The 20,081-nt window shown below is 40.2% G+C and overlaps 1 protein-coding gene across 2 annotated transcripts in view; it reads right to left on the bottom strand.

Moving 5' to 3' along the window:
* The window catches only part of syt1a (synaptotagmin Ia), a 183,920-nt gene that overhangs the window by 7,760 nt on the left and 156,079 nt on the right, over positions 1–20,081 (bottom strand). For both annotated transcript variants that reach the window (XM_060903782.1, XM_060903783.1), the window contains exon 7: positions 16,289–16,406. In XM_060903782.1, the coding sequence (XP_060759765.1) occupies positions 16,289–16,406 (118 nt within the window). The remainder of the gene's footprint in view (positions 1–16,288; positions 16,407–20,081) is intronic.

Genomic DNA, 20,081 nt, shown 5'->3' with positions numbered 1-20,081 from the left:
ATGTGTGTGTGTGTGTGTATTTTGTCTATTCTTGTGTTTAATTGGGTTTGATAATTATTTATAATAATGTAAGGAGTTCATTTATTAAGTAAAAATCGTAAGAATGATTACAATATGTGTGATGTTTGTTTATTAAGTCTTCAGTGGGTAGGCGGCCATAAGGTCTTTCGTCAAGGGGGGGATAATTATGGGCCCCAGATCCCCGTTTGCCTAGGGCCCCCAAATAGCTTGAAACGGGCCTGATCATAACCCCTACTTGATTCCTCCCAGGTTCTAAGTTCCCACTTGATTCGTTCCTAAACCTTACCAATGAACTTATCGCAGATGATACCTGTCCTGTACTGGACCCCGAACGTTTCTACTTAAAACCCATTTGAGCCATTATAAATGCGACAAGATCCTGCTTGATGCTTCCTAGATCCCACTTTATTCCTTCCTAAACTCCACCTTTCTCCATCCTGGAACCTACCTCACACCCTTTAGACCCACTTGAAACCCCATAAACCCCAATAATCTCCTCCAAGATCATAAACCTTTATTAGACTTGACCATTGAGCCCAAATAACTACCATTTAACCCCTCACAGATCATATCTGATGCTTCCTGAATCCTACTTTAATCCTTCCAAAACACAGCATCTTACCTTCTTGCGTTTGCCCGATTTAGACCTTTTATTCCTTTTGGGTGTTCCACAAGGATCCATCTTTGGCCCTCTTCTATTTATAATCTACACACTCCCTCTAAGCCCTATCATTACTCAGTCATTCAACAGAACTCACAAAACACCATTTGAGCCTTAATAAATTCCACATAACCTCTCCCAGATCTGACCTGATGCCTCCTAAATCCAACCTGATCCTTTCCTAAAACTGACCTTACCCCATTCCAGACCTGGCTCCCTGACACTCGCTTGAAGCTCATTGGCACTTTGTAAATCAACATTCCCCCTTTAAAATCACATCTATCCACTTCCAGACCCAACCTGGCCCCCTACCTGACCCCTTCTAAACCCAAATGGGGAAAAAAAAAATGTGTGTAGGTGCTTAGCATTCTGATCTTGCAATTGATGATGGTGGTGTTTTAGTGAAACCAATGTTATCAAGGTATTTTTTGAAGTTTAATTCATCTATAGCAATGACTTCACCAATCCTGATCAGGGTTTTCATGGATCCAGAACCTATCCCAGGAATGAGACAGGAATGGACACTTGATGGAACACCAGGCCATTGCAATGCTGTGAATCCTGATCCAAATATATATTTTAGATCCTATATTACATCAGACACTCTTATCCAGAGTGACGTACAACAGGACCCTGACACACTCACAGCAGTGGGCAGCCTGGGGGGCAGTTGGGAGTTAGGTGCCTTGCTCAAGGGCACTTCAGACATTCCTGCTGGTCCAGGGAATCGAACCAGTGACCATTTGGTCCCAAAGCTGCTTCTCTAACCTTTAGGCCATGGCTTCCCCATGTATATAAAAATGTCACATTGCCTGCTTCCTGTGCTACTTTCAAACAATCTAGCTACATAATTTCCAGTCAACCTCCAACCACCACGCTCCAACATAAAACTCACAATAAACACTGGAGCACAATTAATACATGCCTTTTATAAATGTTATAAACTCATCTTATTTGGTTCTCTATGCTACCGGATTTGTCTGGTTTACACCTGTTTGCTTATCACTCAACACTTTTGCTTGTTTCATGTTCATTTTTGTTTATTGTCGAGTCTTCTTGCTTTGGTTGTTTCATGTATGTGTATTAAAGTTTCACCTTGGACTTACTCTTTTTATCTGTGAGCCATGACTGAAAAACGATTACTGGTACTGTCCAAGCTGTACCATAGTATATCTATATTCTCAGTCCAATAAACATGCACAGTGACCTGACCACGTATTTCCCTTTATTTCAGATTTGATAAATGTCCAGTTGCTTCAGCGTCCTGCGGCGATATTAAAAAAGACCTGAATAACTGAGAGCTTGGGGAAAAAATACACCCAGACAAATCCGGAAATCAGTTGGTGGTCTGCTGGGGCAACTGAAGATTTGCATGAGCTCACAGACATCCTGTATCTGTGAAGAAATTTGCATTTACCCCAAATCCCCTCCCCCCCAAAAAAAAATCCATTGGGAGACAACAAAGATACAAGGCTTTTCGTTCACCAAAGCGCTTTAAGGCAAAAATCCCATTAAACGCATTGATGTGGAAGGTAAAGAGAAATAAAGTTTCAGCTAGAAAAAGTGATATGCACTGTCCTATCCAGCCTCTGGCATTTTAACAAATAGTGTGTTCCTACCTCACCGCATAAACACACCCAGTACATTTCCATCAAAATGTTCTGTGTATTTTATACTTTAGAAATAAGATTATATCTTTCAAAGAGTACAAGTCCAACAATTATGCGCCGAGTCGAAATCACACTCACCAAGTGATAATTGAGTTTAAAAAAGACTTTTCAAGGCTTAATAATTACAATCCAAACTTCCTTTTCTTTTCAAGGTCTTAGAAAAGATATTGGCCTCTTTTATCTAATTACTACCCTCTGAAAACTTTTCCAGTCAGGGATTTGCTCTCATCATGGCACTTCTTCCTCCTGCTGGTGATGCGAGTTCTATTAATATTTAACTTATTGAATGTACAGTGTTGATATTGAAAGAGTTTCTAATAATAAATTTCTTGGGGTAATAATAGATGATAGAATTAATTGGAAATCACATATAAAATACATACTAATGAAACTATCAGGAAGCATATCTGTGTTGAGTAAAGCTAAGCACGTCCTGGACTATAATTCACTCCGCATTCTTTACTGTTCCCTGGTTTTACCGTACTTAAATTACTGCTCAGTGGTGTGGGGAAATCCGTATAAATGTTCACTTCATGCAATAACTATACTTCAAAAAAGAGCTATAAGAATAATTCATAGTGCTGGTTACCAAGATCATACTAATTCACTATTCTTAAATTCAAAATGCTTAAAAGTCAGGGATATTATAGAATATAAAACTGCCTTAGTAATGTACAAAGTAAGGAATTATAAAGTACCAAGGAATATCCAAATAATGTTCTCGGACAGAGAGGGGGGCTATAATTTTAGGGGGAAATTGAAATGTAAAATTCACAGTGCTAGGACAATGTTAAAAATGTTCAGTATCTCTATTTGTGGAGTAAAGCTATGGAACAGTTTGAATGTGGAGCTCATGAAATGTACAACTATAAACCAGTTCAAAAAAAGGTATAAAGAACAGATCTTTCTGAGGTATAGGGAGGAGGAATTACAATAACACTCTATTGATAATATGTGTATATATGTGGGTGTGGGTACATACGGATATATATATTTTGTGTGTGTGTATAGATATATGGATATATATACAGTTAGGTCCATAAATATTTGGACAGACAACATTTTTCTAATTTTGGTTCTGTACATTACCACAATGAATTGTGAACAAAACAATTCAGATGCAGTTGAAGTTCAGACTTTCAGCTTTAATTCAGTGGGTTGAACAAAATGATTGCATAAAAATGTGAGGAACTAAAGCATTTTTTAAACACAATCCCTTCATTTCAGGGGCTCAAAAGTAATTGGACAAATTAAATAATTGTAAATAAAATGTTCATTTCTAATACTTGGTTGAAAACCCTTTGTTGGCAATGACTGCCTGAAGTCTTGAACTCATGGACATCACCAGACGCTGTGTTTCCTCCTTTTTAATGCTCTGCCAGGCCTTTACTGCAGCGGTTTTCAGTTGCTGTTTGTTTGTGGGCCTTTCTGTCTGAAGTTTAGTCTTTAACAAGTGAAATGCATGCTCAATTGGATTGAGATCAGGTGACTGACTTGGCCATTCAAGAATATTCCACTTCTTTGCTTTAATAAACTCCTGGGTTGCTTTGGCTTTATGTTTTGGGTCATTGTCCATCTGTATTATGAAACACCGACCAATCAGTTTGGCTGGATTTGAGCACGCAGTATGTCTCTGAATACCTCAGAATTCATCCGGCTGCTACTGTCCTGTGTCACATCATCAATAAACACTAGTGACCCAGTGCCACTGGCAGCCATGCATGCCCAAGCCATCACACTGCCTCCGCCGTGTTTTACAGATTATGTGGTATGCTTTGGATCATGAGCTGTACCACGCCTTCACCATACTTTTTTCTTGCCATCATTCTGGTAGAGGTTGATCTTGGTTTCATCTGTCCAAAGAATGCTCTTCCAGAACTGTGCTGGCTTTTTTAGATGTTTTTTAGCAAAGTCCAATCTAGCCTTTTTATTCTTGAGGCTTATGAGTGGCTTGCACCGTGCAGTGAACCCTCTGTATTTACTTTCATGCAGTCTTCTCTTTATGGTAGATTTGGATATTGATACGCCTACCTCCTGGAGAGTGTTGTTCACTTGGTTGGCTGTTGTGAAGAGGTTTCTCTTCACCATGGAAATTATTCTGCGATCATCCACCACTGTTGTCTTCTGTGGGCATCCAGGTCTTTTTGCATTGATGAGTTCACCAGTGCTTTCTTTCTTTCTCAGGATGTACCAAACTGTAGATTTTGCCACTCCTAATATTGTAGCAATTTCTTGGATGGGTTTTTTCTGTTTTCGCAGCTTAAGGATGGCTTGTTTCACCTGCATGGAGAGCTCCTTTGACCGCATGTTTACTTCACAGCAAAATCTTCCAAATGCAAGCACCACACCTCAAATCAACTCCAGGCCTTTTATCTGCTTAATTGAGAATGACATAATGAAGGAATTGCCCACACCTGCCCATGAAATAGCCTTTGAGTCACTTGTCCAATTACTTTTGGTCTCTTTAAAAACAGGCTGGCACATGTTAAGGAGCTGAAACTCCTAAACCCTTCATCCAATTTTAATGTGGATACCCTCAAATGAAAGCTGAAAATCTGGACTTTGTGTCCATGTCCATTATATAACTATAACTTGAATATGTTTCAGTAAACAGGTAAAAAAACAAAATTTGTGTCAGTGTCCAAATATATATGGACCTAACTGCATTAGGGTGCATCAGTTGCCCCCTAAAAATGAAAAGTTCCTCCGATCATGATGCATTTTTGTTTTTATGTTCCTTTTGGTAAGAAAACACACTGGGTGAGATATTTTGACACAATTCAAACGTTTAATGGTGGCACCAGGAGCTCAAAGTTATGGAAAAAGCTGCTATTTTATGACAAAATTTCGATCACTTTTCATGAAACATTATGGCACCTTATAGAGTAAACCAAATATCTTAGATACACGTTTTTAGTACATATTCTAAATATATTATCAAGCACAGTTTGAGTTTTAGCTGTTTATTGTATCATTGTTCAACTACTTTTAAACAATACAAATGTATTATGAATCACATTAATGCTTCTCAATCCCTTGCAAAGGTTCTTAACATGATCTCTGGGTCACAGGAAATCAATAAATGGAGTCCAACATTGTGATTCAAACCTTACACGAAAACATAAAATAAGCGTTTTTTGGCAAAAAGTGAACCTCATGGTGCCACCATTAGACTTCTGAATATGGTCAAAAATTTTACAGGATGTCTTTATTGGTGAAAAGGAACACCCGAACAAAAATGCATCGGATTTTATGAAAGTGAGGGCAACTGATGCACCCTATTATATGTGCATAATTGTATATAATATATAAGCATAACATGCATAATTATGATATGGGCGTCTGTGTACGTATGGGTGTATAGTTATAGGTATGTGTATATGTATGTACTGTATATATGTATTGTATGTGTGCATAAGTATCTGTATATATGATTTGATTTGGGCGATATTATACCATGTTGGTATGTCTTGGTATGTTGGTATGTTTTCTTTTTTTGTTGTTGATTTTGCTTTCTTCTGTATATATAGTTTATTATGGTGGAAAGTGACGTTTGATTAGCGGTGGTATAGAGGGTTAGGACTTGATAAGTTATTTACTTCTTCCTAATCCTTTCCGAACACTATTATGTTATTGCCTTGTGGCTACGCTATTCTGTTTGTTTGTTTTTATATCTTCTTTACTCTTCAGAATAAATCTCTAAATACAAAAAAAAAAATACAAAAATTGATCTCAATGCTTCTTTGCCAAAGACTTTACCACAGCATCTTACCTTCCTGTTTGTATTCTTAACCAAAACTTTGCAATATTGTTTCTTCCTGGTTTCAACCTTTGTTCTTCTTTTGGTAAGTGCACATCCCACAAGGTGTTCCACAAGGCTCTGTCTTAGGCCCATCCTATTTGTCATCTACAAGCTCCCTCTGAGCTCTCTCATTCGTGAGTTTCATTTCCAGGTGGATGACATGCATATCCTGGTACTCTATCTTATTTCTATTTCCCTGCTGTCATGACAACTGCCTTAATAACATCATTTCCTCAAGTTAAATAAATTTAACTTGATAAAGTAAACTTAATAATGATAATAATGATAAAACATCATTTTGTTAGGATCCTAGGAATAAGGGAGCCTATTTATGATCAGTTATTTATATCTTGCCTAATAAACATTATATATATCCTGAACTGTAGTTTTAACCTCAGAATTACTTCGGACTGTATACGCTCCTTCCAGACATTTTTATTTATAACTCTTATTACTGAAGCAGCATTCTTCTACATATATAATATTGCCTGTCTTTGCTTAGCTCTCAGATTTCCTAATGGAGAAATTCTAGTTCATGCCTTCATCATGTCCTGTCTAGAGTCATTTAGTTTTGGTCGGGCATTGCCCAAACTGATTATCACATCATCAGTTTTTCTTTGGCTAATCAGACACAAGGTACGTCACCACTCTTGCCAGAGCAGTTGGGGCTTAGGTACCTTGCTCAAAGGCATTTCAACCAGTCCTGCTGGTCCAGGGAATTGAACCAGCAATCTTTTGGTCCCAAAGCTGCTTCTCTAACAATTAGGCCATGGCTTCCCCAAAAACAAGTCATTACCACATACAAAGTACTGAATGTTATTGCAGCTTTCCCCCTTTCACCACAAGGTGCGGTCTCCTTTTAATCTTCGCCCCCAACTACAAGGTTCCTTTTTGTTTATTTTATTACTGGCTTAAGGTTGGATGTGGCTCAGAGAAGATGGGTTGAAAGATGTAGAACTCTTTTTCCTCTCCAAATAGCAAAACTGAAATCCAGAGTCCTCATCTGACCTTACCCAAGCCCTCTTCGGCCCACATGAAGCTCACAATTCCACTCTTGTACTCCCAATTTTTCGAAACCAGTTTTGCACCCTACCCCCTGGTACGGTAGATCTCACTTGAACCTGCCTAAACACAGCTGACCCTCTTGACCCCTTCTAGTTTCTACCCAAGCCCTGGCAGACCACACTTGACCCTTCCTAACTTAACCTTCCTGGTCCTTTCTTGACATCCCCAACCCTACTTGTATCTTACTTGAACCCAACCAAGTCCATTTGACCCATTGAAAATCCTCTTTAAAGTGTGAAAACAACCTTCTTCCATGTGAAGGCAGCCTTTTTGGCCAAGACTTTACTTTTGTAATGGTCAGGTGTGTGTGTGTGTGTGTGTGTATCAGTATGCAGAATGGCCTGGCTATATCTCAACAAGAATCTTCTGCAGACTTGCACCTCTGCTTGTTTTTATCTTTCACCATCTCCACAACTTCACTCCACCTTTCCATTACTCTCCATCATGCACTGTGTCCCCCACTTATCTGCCTCCTTTCCTTTACCTTATGTTCACATTCACTTTCCTGACTCAAATATGTGTTCGATTTAATCCTGCACATATAAAAAGAATAAAGGAATAGATGACGCTCTAAGCCTTTTTTTTTTTTAAAGAGAAAACCTACCCTATGCTTAGACATTATGAGGGGTGATGTTCTGGAGGAAAGATCCGGATTTAGTTGAGCAGAGATCTTTATCCACCTTCTGGATGGTGCTGAAAATTTAATACACGCTTCTTTTTGTCTAAATGTCATTCTGAGAAACACTCTCGGCCTCGCTCTTTCTTTCTATCTCTCCCGCTGATATTCCTTCATTTCCGTACCTGCAGCTGAGCAGATAAATGATATTAAAAATAATATCACTGGCATTTACAGTCCCTGCGTGGTTTCTTCTTCATCATCAGAGGAAAGAATATATAATGTGATAAAAATGCAACACAGTGATAAGGTTCTAATCTAATCTAATCTAATCTAATCTAATCTAATCTAATCTAATCTAATTCTGACATTGAGGTAGTCTGTCTGTCTTTCTGCGAGACTGTCTGTCTGTCTGATATTCAGATGCTAATCCAGAACAGACTCATGGCACCTCCTGTTGGAAAGAAACTGATACTGCAACAAGAGTCAGATGGCTAGAGAGAGAGAGAGACAGGCAGACAGACAGAAAAAGTTTGTGAGCAGTTGCCTAGCAACATGCAGCCAGAGATTTTGGGACTGTTTATGAAATCTGTGACTGAAGAAACACAGAAATCTAAAATCCCAGAGCTGTCTCAGATGTGTTTTAGGTCATGATAACACCTCCTCCTCCTCCTCCTGTACCACAGCTTTTAATCCATTTACAGTTACATTTAATATTCTGCAAAACAACTTGCACCCTGTTCTCACAGACGGTGTAATCAGCCGTGCCTAAAGTGGACACGCCTCTGTCCTGAAGATGTTGCGAAACTGAAAATTACAGCTTCACCTCTGACTGTTACACAGCGCTGACACTGGAGACTCCTTCCAGAAATGTTACATAAACACAGTTATAATATGGACTGGGAAATACGCCACTCGCCGCTCGTATTTTTCGTCTGAGTCCATCCGGGACAAGGAGAACCAGAACCGTGACATAAATCTCTGTCTGTCACTCGTGAGGAAATTGCTGAAATGTTTTGATAAATTTGGGGAATTTTTGCTTGTGAATGTGTCGATATAATAAAAAGAAATTCACGCGCTGCCTTGAAGATACGAAGTTTATCTTCTCGTGTTGAAAAACTCACATTTTTCATACAAAATACATCGCGGATCTGAGTGGCATATTTAAATAATATTGGCTGGCTATTTTTCGTGGTATTGAGGTTTTTCACCCACGTGGCCAAGTCATGTGATGCATCGTTAGGCTGCCATTTTGGACGTCACGGCTCGAATCAGTTTGAATGCGAGGAAGGCGACAAACGAAAAACATAAAAGAAAAAGGAGCGAGATGCAGAAAACACCTTCACTATCCAGCGACGTAGGGCATTTACAGGGCGAGCAGAGGGAGAGGTATTTGCAAAAATTGAGGTTAGCAGGCTTAGAGAACGACGTTTACCTGCTTCCACCAGGATTGTTCACTGACGTACGGAAGTACACGAAGCCCTCGTCTTTACCTGACTTCGGCCCACATGATCTGTATACCTATGTCGTTAAAAACCCATCGCCATACACAGGTATTGATCTGAAAGCGTATAAGAGTTTGGATGCCTACAAATATTTTGTGTCAGGCTGGGTAACATGCCTACATCAGCGGGTCGTCCCTGGAGCCGGTGGTCGCCATCTTATTACAGCTAAGGTTTGTTCACATTTTCATTTACTTTCGGTCCTCAGGATAAACAAAATGTTATTAAATGTCATTGAAATAACTTCTTAGTCTGTTGAGACATGGCCCGTTATAAATTTGTTGTTACCAGGCAATGACCAAGAACTGTATTATTAGGGTCGGTGTCTGTGTTGTAGCAGTGTACTAGCAGCTAGCTGTTAGCACTAGCTAATGTCAACAACATAGTAGCTGGTATGTTACTGTAGCAATGTTTACGTTCAGTCATTTGGATGACTATTAAAACCTTTCAGTCTCAAGTTTTTCCTTTACTGGATTTACTAGTTTACTGTAATTATGATCCGGCAGCTATTTACACCAGATCCAGTATAAATAGCTGCCGGAGCGCGCTCCGGCTTGCTCCCCCTCAAATTAAGCAGTGCGCTCCGGGAGCAAGCCGGAGCGTGCTGCTTAATTTGAGGGGGAGCAAGCCGGAGCGCGCTCCGGAACCTCGGCCGGAGCACTCTGGGAGCAAGCCGGAGCGCGCTGCTTAATTTGAGGGGGAGCAAGCCGGAGCGCGCTGCTTAATTTGAGGGGGAGCAAGCCGGAGTGTGCTCCGGCAGCTATTTACACTGGATCCGGTGTAAATAGCTGCCGGATCATAATTACAGTAAACTAGTAAATACAGTAAAGGAAAAACTTGAGACTGAAAGGTTTTAACAGTCATCCAAATGACTGAACGTAAACATTGCTACAGTAACATACTAGCTACTATGTTGTTGACATTAGCTAGCTTGACCTTCAAAATGGCGGACACCGGGGCGTCACGTGACCCTGTGACGTCAGGTGAAAAACCTCAATATCAGATATATTGCATTCAGCTAGCATGACATTGAACGAGTTGAAGACGAGTAGCTGAATGGAATATATCTGATAGACCATGAAAAAAACCAGCCGATATTATTATTATTATTATACTACACACACATTCCTTTCGGGTGTTCAACACATCTTTCTCTCAAAATCTGTATTTAATGAAGCAAACCTGGCGGCCATGTTTGTTTACAAATTGTCTCACTAGCATGGAAGTTTTACATCTCTGACATGTGACGTCATGTTGTCTTGACAACCGTGCAATATCGTAAACCATATTCAACGCTCATTCTCCATTGGGTAGAGTGGCGTAATACACGTAGGATAAGCGATATGATCACAATATTGCATGCTGTCGAACCAAATGAATGAAACCCGCTAGAAGGGAATAGAACACGTTTTTATTCCATCGAAAAAGTGACCTGTATGGATAATAATTCTTGATATTTCACTCCGATGACGTCACTCGCAGTGTTTTCCTGCTGACTGGACGCGCGTTGTCAAAATGGCGAACCGGTTCAAAATTAAAATTCTTTTGATCAACTTGCGTTTTTTGTTTTCTTTTTCAGTGAGCTTGTTCGCTTCACTCACTTATTTAATGTTTATTTGGAGCGTCCTCCGTACAAGTCCATGTGACTGAGCTGTTACTATAGAAACGATAACGAGGGCATTAATACAAACCTGTGATTCACAGCTGCGTTACAGTCAGAGCTGCTGTTATAGAAAATTAATCAACACCTTCTGACCAATCACAACCCAGAATTCAACGGTAACATGGGGTAAAGGTTTTAAAAGATGTTTGATTGAGTTGGTTCTGTATGATTGTCATCCGTTTTCTTAAAGTATTTCACCTTGAGCTCTCGATGCTCCTTTTTTCTGATCATGTCAAATAAAAAATAAGGCACAAGATCAACTTCTGTCTGAAGTTTAGTCTTTAACAAGTGAAATGCATGCTCAGTTGGGTTGAGATCAGGTGACTGACTTGGCCATTCAAGAATATTCCACTTCTTTGCTTTAATAAACTCCTGGGTTGCTTTGGCTTTATGTTTTGGGTCATTGTCCATCTGTATTATGAAACACCGACCAATCAGTTTGGCTGGATTTGAGCACACAGTACGTCTCTGAATACCTCAGAATTCATCCGGCTGCTTCTGTCCTGTGTCACATCATCAATAAACACTAGTGACCCAGTGCCACTGGCAGCCATGCATGCCCAAGCCATCACACTGCCTCCGCCGTGTTTTACAGATGATGTGGTATGCTTTGGACCATGAGCTGTACCACGCCTTCACCATACTTTTTTCTTTCCATCATTCTGGTAGAGGTTGATCTTGGTTTCATCTGTCCAAAGAATGTTCTTCCAGAACTGTGCTGGCTTTTTTAGATGTTTTTTAGCAAAGTCCAATCTAGCCTTTTTATTCTTGAGGCTTATGAGTGGCTTGCACCGTGCAGTGAACCCTCTGTATTTACTTTCATGCAGTCTTCTCTTTATGGTAGATTTGGATATTGATACGCCTACCTCCTGGAGAGTGTTGTTCACTTTTGGCTGTTGTGAAGGGGTTTCTCTTCACCATGGAAATTATTCTGCGATCATCCACCACTGTTGTCTTCTGTGAGTGTCCAGGTCATTTTGCATTGATGAGTTCACCAGTTCTTTCTTTCTTTCTTTCTTTCTTTCTTTCTTTCTTTCTTTCTTTCTTTCTTTCTTTCTTTCTTTCTTTCTTTCTTACTTTCTTTCTTTCTTTCTTAGGATGTACCAAACTCTAGATTTTGCCACTCCTAATATTGTAGCAATTTCTCAGATGGGTTTTTTCTGTTTTCGCAGCTTAAGGATGGCTTGTTTCACCTGCATGGAGAGCTCCTTTGACCGCATGTTTTCTTCACAGCAAAATCTTCCAAATGCAAGCACCACACCTCAGATCAACTCCAGGTCTTTTATCTGCTTAATTGAGAATGACATAACGAAGGAATTTCCCACACCTGCCCATGAAATAGCCTTTGAGTCAATTGTCCAATTACTTTTGGTCCCTTTAAAAACAGGCTGGCACATGTTAAGGAGCTGAAACTCCTAAACCCTTCATCCAATTTTAATGTGGATATCCTCAAATGAAAGCTCAAAGTCTGGACTTTGTGTCCATGTCCATTATATAACTATAACTTGAATATGTTTCAGTAAACAGGTAAAAAAAGAAAATTTGTGTCAGTGTCCAAATATATATGGACCTAACTGTATATATAGCCTGACTAACAGCTTCTCCTGTTCCAGATGTGCTAAAAACAGGCCTTATTTATGATTAAATCACGTGTGTTGTAATAGACAGACAGTGAGTCTTGTGTTCCAGTTGACTTGGTGAGCGATTAGTCACCATAAACATGCTCTGAGTGAAGAAATGAAATAAATTACAGACCAATGATGAGTTATTATCTCTCCGAGCCAAGCTATGATGGAGATAGTCACTAATTATTGGCATGATCACTGCAGGACTATTGTTCTAACTGTGTGCTTTCGAGCCGTTCCCTTCGGTAGAAGAAAACCTCTCCTCCATCCACAACTACACATCGCGAGCACCGTACAACCACCATTAGCACTGTCATTTTCATGGAGGCTTTGAAACCGAAATAAAAAACACAAAATGGAGGGAAAAAGCTTTCCAGTGCAATCTCGCGGCTTTGAAGACGGACCGTGCTGCCGCTGTGCTTGTTAAATTCGGGTTCAGTCATCTGGGATAAAAAAAAAAATAAGGACAGACAGAAAGGATTTTTCCATTTTGACATTTTCTGCGCTGAGAGATTTGAATTAGCACAAATGGTTGAAAGCACTTCAGCTAGCACTCTTATAAGACATGCTACGAACACATCAGTGCTAGCTTATCAGCACATAAAAAAAAAAAATCCATCCAAATCAGTGAGCTCTGAGAGATGCATTAAATTACAAATCCTTTAAAAACCCTCATGCTGCCGTACTGTACATTTCTCCACAGCGCTTGCAGATTAGCTTATCAGACTTGACTAGAGCCACAAAACTAGCAGCTTTACTTCACAGAAAAATGACATAATTCAAAAGTTTGTAACATACAGTACGTATGTGGAAAAAATAAACAGACGAAGGTGCATTTATTTCACTAAGTAATGCCCTGAAACTGCACATGGAACACAATGCAACATCATGTGTAAAAAAAAACAAAATGAGAAGAAATGAAACTACATGTGTAAAAATTACATTTTGAGAATAAATTAATCAGGGAAAAAGTTAATATGTCAAAAAATAAATACATTTTTTTTTAAACAAATGAATGAACAGCGAAAAGAATACAGCATAACCGCATCTCTGCTTAGAGGGCGCCGTCCACCAAGAGCCAGTGAGCGGATAAAAGAGGGGATTAGTCAGACAAGCAACTGTGATGATGAGACCAAAACTGAACTTTCTAGTCTTGGTTACATTTTGATGTAAACCGAACACTGCTCACCCCCATGGTGAAGCGCGGTGGTGTTAGCATCATGTCGAGAGTTACTCTTGTCCGACTGGATGCTGCTTCTCTGACTAATCCCCGCTTTAATCCCAGTCACTGACTTTTGGAAGCTGGTTTCCTCTAAACAGAGTTGTAGTTTTTGTTCTGTATTTTTTATATTTTTAATAACAGACTGAACGTCACTTAAAATTTGGGATTTACATCTCATCTCATTCACACCTACGGTCAATTTAGAGTCACCAGTTAACCTAACCTGCATGTCTTTGGACTGTGGGGGAAACCGGAGCACCCAGAGGAAACCCACGCGGACACGGGGAGAACAAGCAAACTCCGCACAGAAAGGCCCTCGCCGGCCACGGGGCTCGAACCCAGGACCTTCTTGCTGTGAGGCGACAGCGCTAACCACTACACCACCGTGCAGCCTGGGATTTGCATAAAACAAACAAAAAAATTATCCAAACTCTGATCGATACTCTTCCAGGATTTGTTTTAATAGCTCCTCGGTCTTGTTGATGCTGTGTGTTTAGATATGTTCTCTAACACACGATGGGTTCTTCCAGCACTCGTACTGAGGTCATGTGACACGTTAATCTCACACACAGCTCAACTCCGTTTAACTACCGTAATGACATCTTCAGTGGTGGCACGGTGGTGTAGTGGTTAGCACTGTCGCCTCACAGCAAGAAGGTCTGGGTTCGAGCCCCGTGGCCGGCGAGGGCCTTTCTGTGCGGAGTTTGCATGTTCTCCCCGTGTCCGCGTGGGTTTCCTCCGGGTGCTCCGGTTTCCCCCACAGTCCAAAGACATGCAGGTTAGGTTAACTGGTGACTCTAAATTGAGCGTAGGTGTGAATGTGAGTGTGAATGGTTGTCTGTGTCTATGTGTCAGCCCTGTGATGACTTGGCGACTTGTCCAGGGTGTACCCCGCCTTTCGCCCGTAGTCAGCTGGGATAGGCTCCAGCTCGCCTGCGACCCTGTAGAACAGGATAAAGCGGCTACAGATAATGAGATGAGATGAGATGAATGACATCTTCTGATGGGAAATGGTTGCGCGGGAATGAATTGGGTGGGGGTGAATATTTATGCAATCACAAATTTTATGGTTCTAATTTGTAAATAATGTTGTAAATCACTATTTATTGATATTTTGTGTAGGTTCATGATGTTAAGTCCAGTTCAGTTTCACACTGCAGTGCTAGTAAATGTAAGGAAATTTAACGGGGGGGGGGAGGGGGATACTTATGCAAGGCACTATAAATGAACCCCGTGTAGTAAAAACATATGTTATGAGTGTAAAAATGTGCAAAACAGAACATGTGGAGTCTGAAAATCAACATACATGCCTAAGGTGACTAGTGGTGTCCACTCACCGGCCACTTTCATAGGAACCTGTTCTTGATTAATTAATTTGCGCGAGCAGCGCTGATGCACATTGTTACTCTCACTCAGGATCTTTCTTCTTCTTCTTCGTCTGATGTTTGTTTAGGATGCTATTTCTCCCTCAGTTTTCAACCAGTCATCATCACATTTCACATGAAGAATACTTCTGGGCTGAATTATGTTGCTATGACTTTTGGTGCTGATCTGGATCACTGATCCGGAATGATAAACGAGTGAGAAACGGAATTTTTTTCCAGTCAGTTTTTATTTTGCTCAGGACGGCAGGGCGCAACTTTTCCTTGACCTTCAGTTGACAAAGGACAGCCAGGGCAAATTACTGTGACTTTACTCACAATCTCTAGCTAGTTCTAAGATCCCTGTTCTTGGCTGCAGGAGTGGAACCCAGTGTGTTCTTCTTTCTCCTGTTGCATGCTGAGATGCTTTTCTGCTCACCACGGTTGTAAAGAGTGATTATATGAGTTACTATATCCTTCGTGGCAAAAAAGCTCGAACCACCTCGAATCCTCTGAGCTCTCTTATCGACAAGGCGTTTGTTTCCACCCACAGAACTGTCGCTCACTCACTCACTCACTCGGTGATGTTTTTTGTTTTCTGCACCATTCTGTGTAAACTCTACAGACTGTTGTGTGTGAAAACCCCAGGAGGAGATCCGCAGCTTCTGAAATACTCATACTCATCTGGCTCAAACCAACACCCATGCCACAGTGAAAGAAAGAAAGGCGCACAAAAATTGAGATCACAATTTTTCCCGTTCTGATGTTTGAACGTCGTGAACTGCGTGATTTTATGTCGAGGGATCGGCTGATTAGAGAACTGCAGAAAACAGCAGGTGGATGGAGGGGTGTTCCTAATAAAGTGGCCAGGAAGTGTATATCGAGCTATATTGTGGATAGTTGTGATAGAGGACTTTCAAAAGAAACTAAAAGTCCTCTAAACGAAGGCGCGAAGTTCACGTTCGGTTGTTTTAAGGCTGATGTGAATTAGCATGAACGCTGGGCTAATAAGCACTTCCCCTAGCTTGCGTTCCTGGTCTAATCACACACTAATCACAGGTTAGAAAACCAAGAACTCACCTGAAAGACCTCCGACGTCCATCTTCTTCAGGTTCTTGGCCTCCAGGATGACGACGGTCAGTTTGCCGGCGGTGGGAACGTAGCGCAGAGAGAAACAGATATCACCCAGCTTCTCTTGCTGTGAAGGAACAGGAAAGATGAGCACACGAGTTCCAGCTGGTCTCCTGCAGCAGCTGCTTTACACTTATTTTATACATCTGCTTCTCATTCATTTTTATTCTCTAACTTTATTTATTATTTTCTTTTTTCTTTACATACAGCAGATGGGTTTTATTCGACGCAGCTGTTCGAAGATCCATAGCAAAAAAAAAAAAAATCTCAACAATATCCAGTCTATATACTTTATTTCTCTTATTAGAACGTTGGTAATTGATGTTTAAATATATTGTGGTTTGAAACTCACAAGACTGTCAAGTAAAATAAAGGGAAGGTTTTTTTTTCTGTTTTGAGCTTTTTATCAATGATTAAAGAAGGAAATCATCTTGAGGAGAGCGATAATTTTTTTTTTTTTTAGTTTTTGGAAAACTCTCCATCAGTTCACTTTATTTTATCTCATCTCATTATCTGTAGCCGCTGTATCCTGTTCTACAGGGTCGCAGGCAAGCTGGAGCCTATCCCAGCTGACTACGGGTGAAAGGCGGGGTACACCCTGGACAAGTCGCCAGGTCATCACAGGGCTGACACATAGACACAGACAACCATTCACACTCACATTCACACCTACGCTCAATTTAGAGTCACCAGTTAACCTAACCTGCATGTCTTTGGACTGTGGGGGAAACCGGAGCACCCGGAGGAAACCCACGCGGACACGGGGAGAACATGCAAACTCCACACAGAAAGGCCCTCGCCGGCCCCGGGGCTCGAACCCGGACCTTCTTGCTGTGAGGCGACAGCGCTAACCACTACACCACCGTGCCACCACTTTATTTTATATTTCACAATTTATTTTTTATTTTAATACAGAAACGTCACATAATGTTAGAACTTCAGCAAACACAGGATTCCCTGCTCAGAAGAGAAGGAGCTCCACAAACCTGTAAGATCAACTACTGAATATTTTACCAGTCATGGAATTGAAGGAAAAAAAATCTGGATGTTACTCCGTCACTGCTTCAGTCTATTAGACGGGGAGATCCTCAAGGGTGTATTTTAGGTCTGCTTATCATTTTTAAAAATCTATTTGTTTATGTAAACTTTTTACTGTATAGACATTATTGTGATTAATTCATTAATTAATTAGTGCTCACTCAGAACACAAAGTAATTGATTAACGAATTAACAAATGAATTATAAACGAAGTAAATTCATAACTTTTGGTACGAAGGTGAAATTTAAAGCACCTCCAGTTGTGTGAAAGTCTTGAAGCTACAAACTCACTGGGCTGAAAAAAGGTTCTTATAAAGTTTAATAAAAGTACATTTTAACTGCAATGTTTATGTTTTGTAGATAAAGTTTGCAGTTGATCCGGTCAGGCGATGGTTACGTTACAGAAGCTTTAGTCCAGTTTTTTATAACAATCTCTCAGAGTAAACTGAACTCAGGCTTCAGGTTTCTCAACACACACCATACCGGGTTCTTCTGAAACTTTCCATCAGAACCTGGTGTGGACATACAGGACAGATTTGCTCTGAATAAACTGTGCACAAACAAACAAATCAGTAAAATGGCTTAATTTGAGGATAATACAGATTGTCAGTTTTTTGTGATTATTCTGACATTTCATATCTGATTTCTTTCTCGTTTTCTCTGAATAAAACATCAATGCATTTTTGCTTTTATTTCTCTTTGCTTTTATAAGATTTTTCTTTGTCATGACTCAGAAAAAAGATCCAATTATTCTCATATCTGAGCAATTCAATAGTTCAGTGCCGAGTATCTGAAATTATTTGAGCTATTTCTTCTTCTTCAACAGAAAAAAAAACAACTCAGCAGCTGCTAGAGAAGAAAAAGAAACGAGTCTCTTTGAAAAAAACATAATTTCTCACTCATTTTCTCCCTTGTTCTTTCAGAGAGAGAAAATGTTTGTGAGAGAGAGAGAGTGAGAGAATGAGAGACAGAGAATGAGAGAGTGAGAGAGAGTGAAAGAGAGGTGAGAAAGAATGAGACAATAAGTGAGAGAGAGTGAGCATCAGTGAGAGTGAGAGAGAATGTGAGAGTGAGTGAGTGTGAGAGTGAGTGAGTGTGAGAGTGAGTGAGAATGAGTGTGAGAGTGAGTGAGTGATAGAGTGAGAGAATGTGAGAGTGAGAGAGAGTGAGAGAGTGAGAGAATGTGAGAGAGAGTGAGATAGTGTTAAAAAGTGAGTGAGAGAGTAAGAGAGAGTGAGATAGAGAATGTGAGAGTGAGAGAGAATGAGAGAGTGTGAGTAAGAGAGTGAGTGAAAGTGAGTGAGAGAGAATGAGAGTGTGAGAGTGTAAGAGAGTGAGTGAGTGAGTGAGTGAGTGAGAGAATGTGAGAGTGAGATACAGAGTGAAATAGTGTTAAAAAGTGAGTGAGAGAGTGAGAGAGAATGAGAGAGTGTGAGAGTGAGAGAGCGAGTAAGAGAGAGAGTGAGTGAGAGTGAGTGAACGTGAGAGTGAGCGACAGAGTGAGATAGTGTTAAAAAGTGAGTGAGTGAGTGAGAATAAGAGTGTGTGAGAGTTAGTGAGTGAGAGTGTGTGTGAGAGAGTGTGAGAGACAGAGTGAGATAGTGTTAAAAAGTGAGTGAGTGAGAGAGAGAATGTGAGTGAGAGAGACAGTGAGATAGTGTTAAAAAGTGAGTGAGAGAGAATGAGTGTGAGAGTGAGAATAAGAGAGTGAGTGAGTGAGTGAGAGAGAGAATGTGAGAGTGAGACAGAGTGATATAGTGTTAAAAAGTGAGTGAGTGAGAATGAGTGTGTGAGAGTGAAAGAGTGAGTGTGTGAGAGAGTGTGTGAGAGAGAGTGAGTGAGTGTGTGTGTGAGAGAGAGAATGAGATAGTGTTAAAAAGTGAGTGAGTGAGAGTGAGAAAGAATGAAAGAGTGTGTGAGAGAGTGAATGAGTGAAAGTGTGTGAGAGAGTGAGTGAGAGAGTGAATGAGTGAGAGTGAGAGAGAGTGTGTGAGTGAGTGTGAGAGAGTGAATGAGTGAAAGTGTGTGAGTGAGTGAGTGAGTGAGTGAGTGAGTGAGTGAGAGAGAGTGTGAGTGAGTGTGAGAGAGTGAATGAGTGAAAGTGTGTGAGTGAGTGAGTGAGTGTGAGAGAGTGAATGAGTGAGAGTGAGAGAGAGTGTGTGAGAGAGTGTGAGAGAGTGAATGAGTGAAAGTGTGTGAGTGAGTGAGTGAGTGAGTGAGTGAGTGAGAGAGTGAGTGAGTGAGTGAGAGAGAGAGAGTGAGAGATTGAGAGAGGATTTCAGGTGACTTCTGAAGTGACGCTTCGAAGGAGGATTGTTTGGAACAAGTGAGATGGAGGAAGTGAGAAACTGTAGCTCTTCAGAAAATGAAGAAAAAATGAGTTGTGTTGTTTTTGTGAGCGTTTGTGTTTTTGTTGCAGCAGAGGACAAGATCTCCACCTTAGGGGCATCTGAGAGGAACATAGAGCCACGTACAGTATTACTCTAATAATAATAATAATAATAATAATAATAATAATAATAATTTTCTTAGCCATATTTCCATTTAATAAAGAAATAATCTGGAGCGGAGTTTATTTACTGACTGTATTTATGATAATTAGAAGAATTCAATGTAATCACTTAATTTAATATATTTATTTAAAAGCCTATAATAGTCTATTTATTTAATTGTTTTTTTAAATATTAAGTTATATTACATTTGT

The sequence above is a fragment of the Neoarius graeffei genome, chromosome 21 (genome assembly GCF_027579695.1).
Source record: "Neoarius graeffei isolate fNeoGra1 chromosome 21, fNeoGra1.pri, whole genome shotgun sequence".
In the NCBI taxonomy this organism is placed as follows: domain Eukaryota; kingdom Metazoa; phylum Chordata; class Actinopteri; order Siluriformes; family Ariidae; genus Neoarius; species Neoarius graeffei.
Note: the sequence above shows the minus strand (reverse complement) of the source record. Positions and strands in the feature narration are given on the sequence as shown.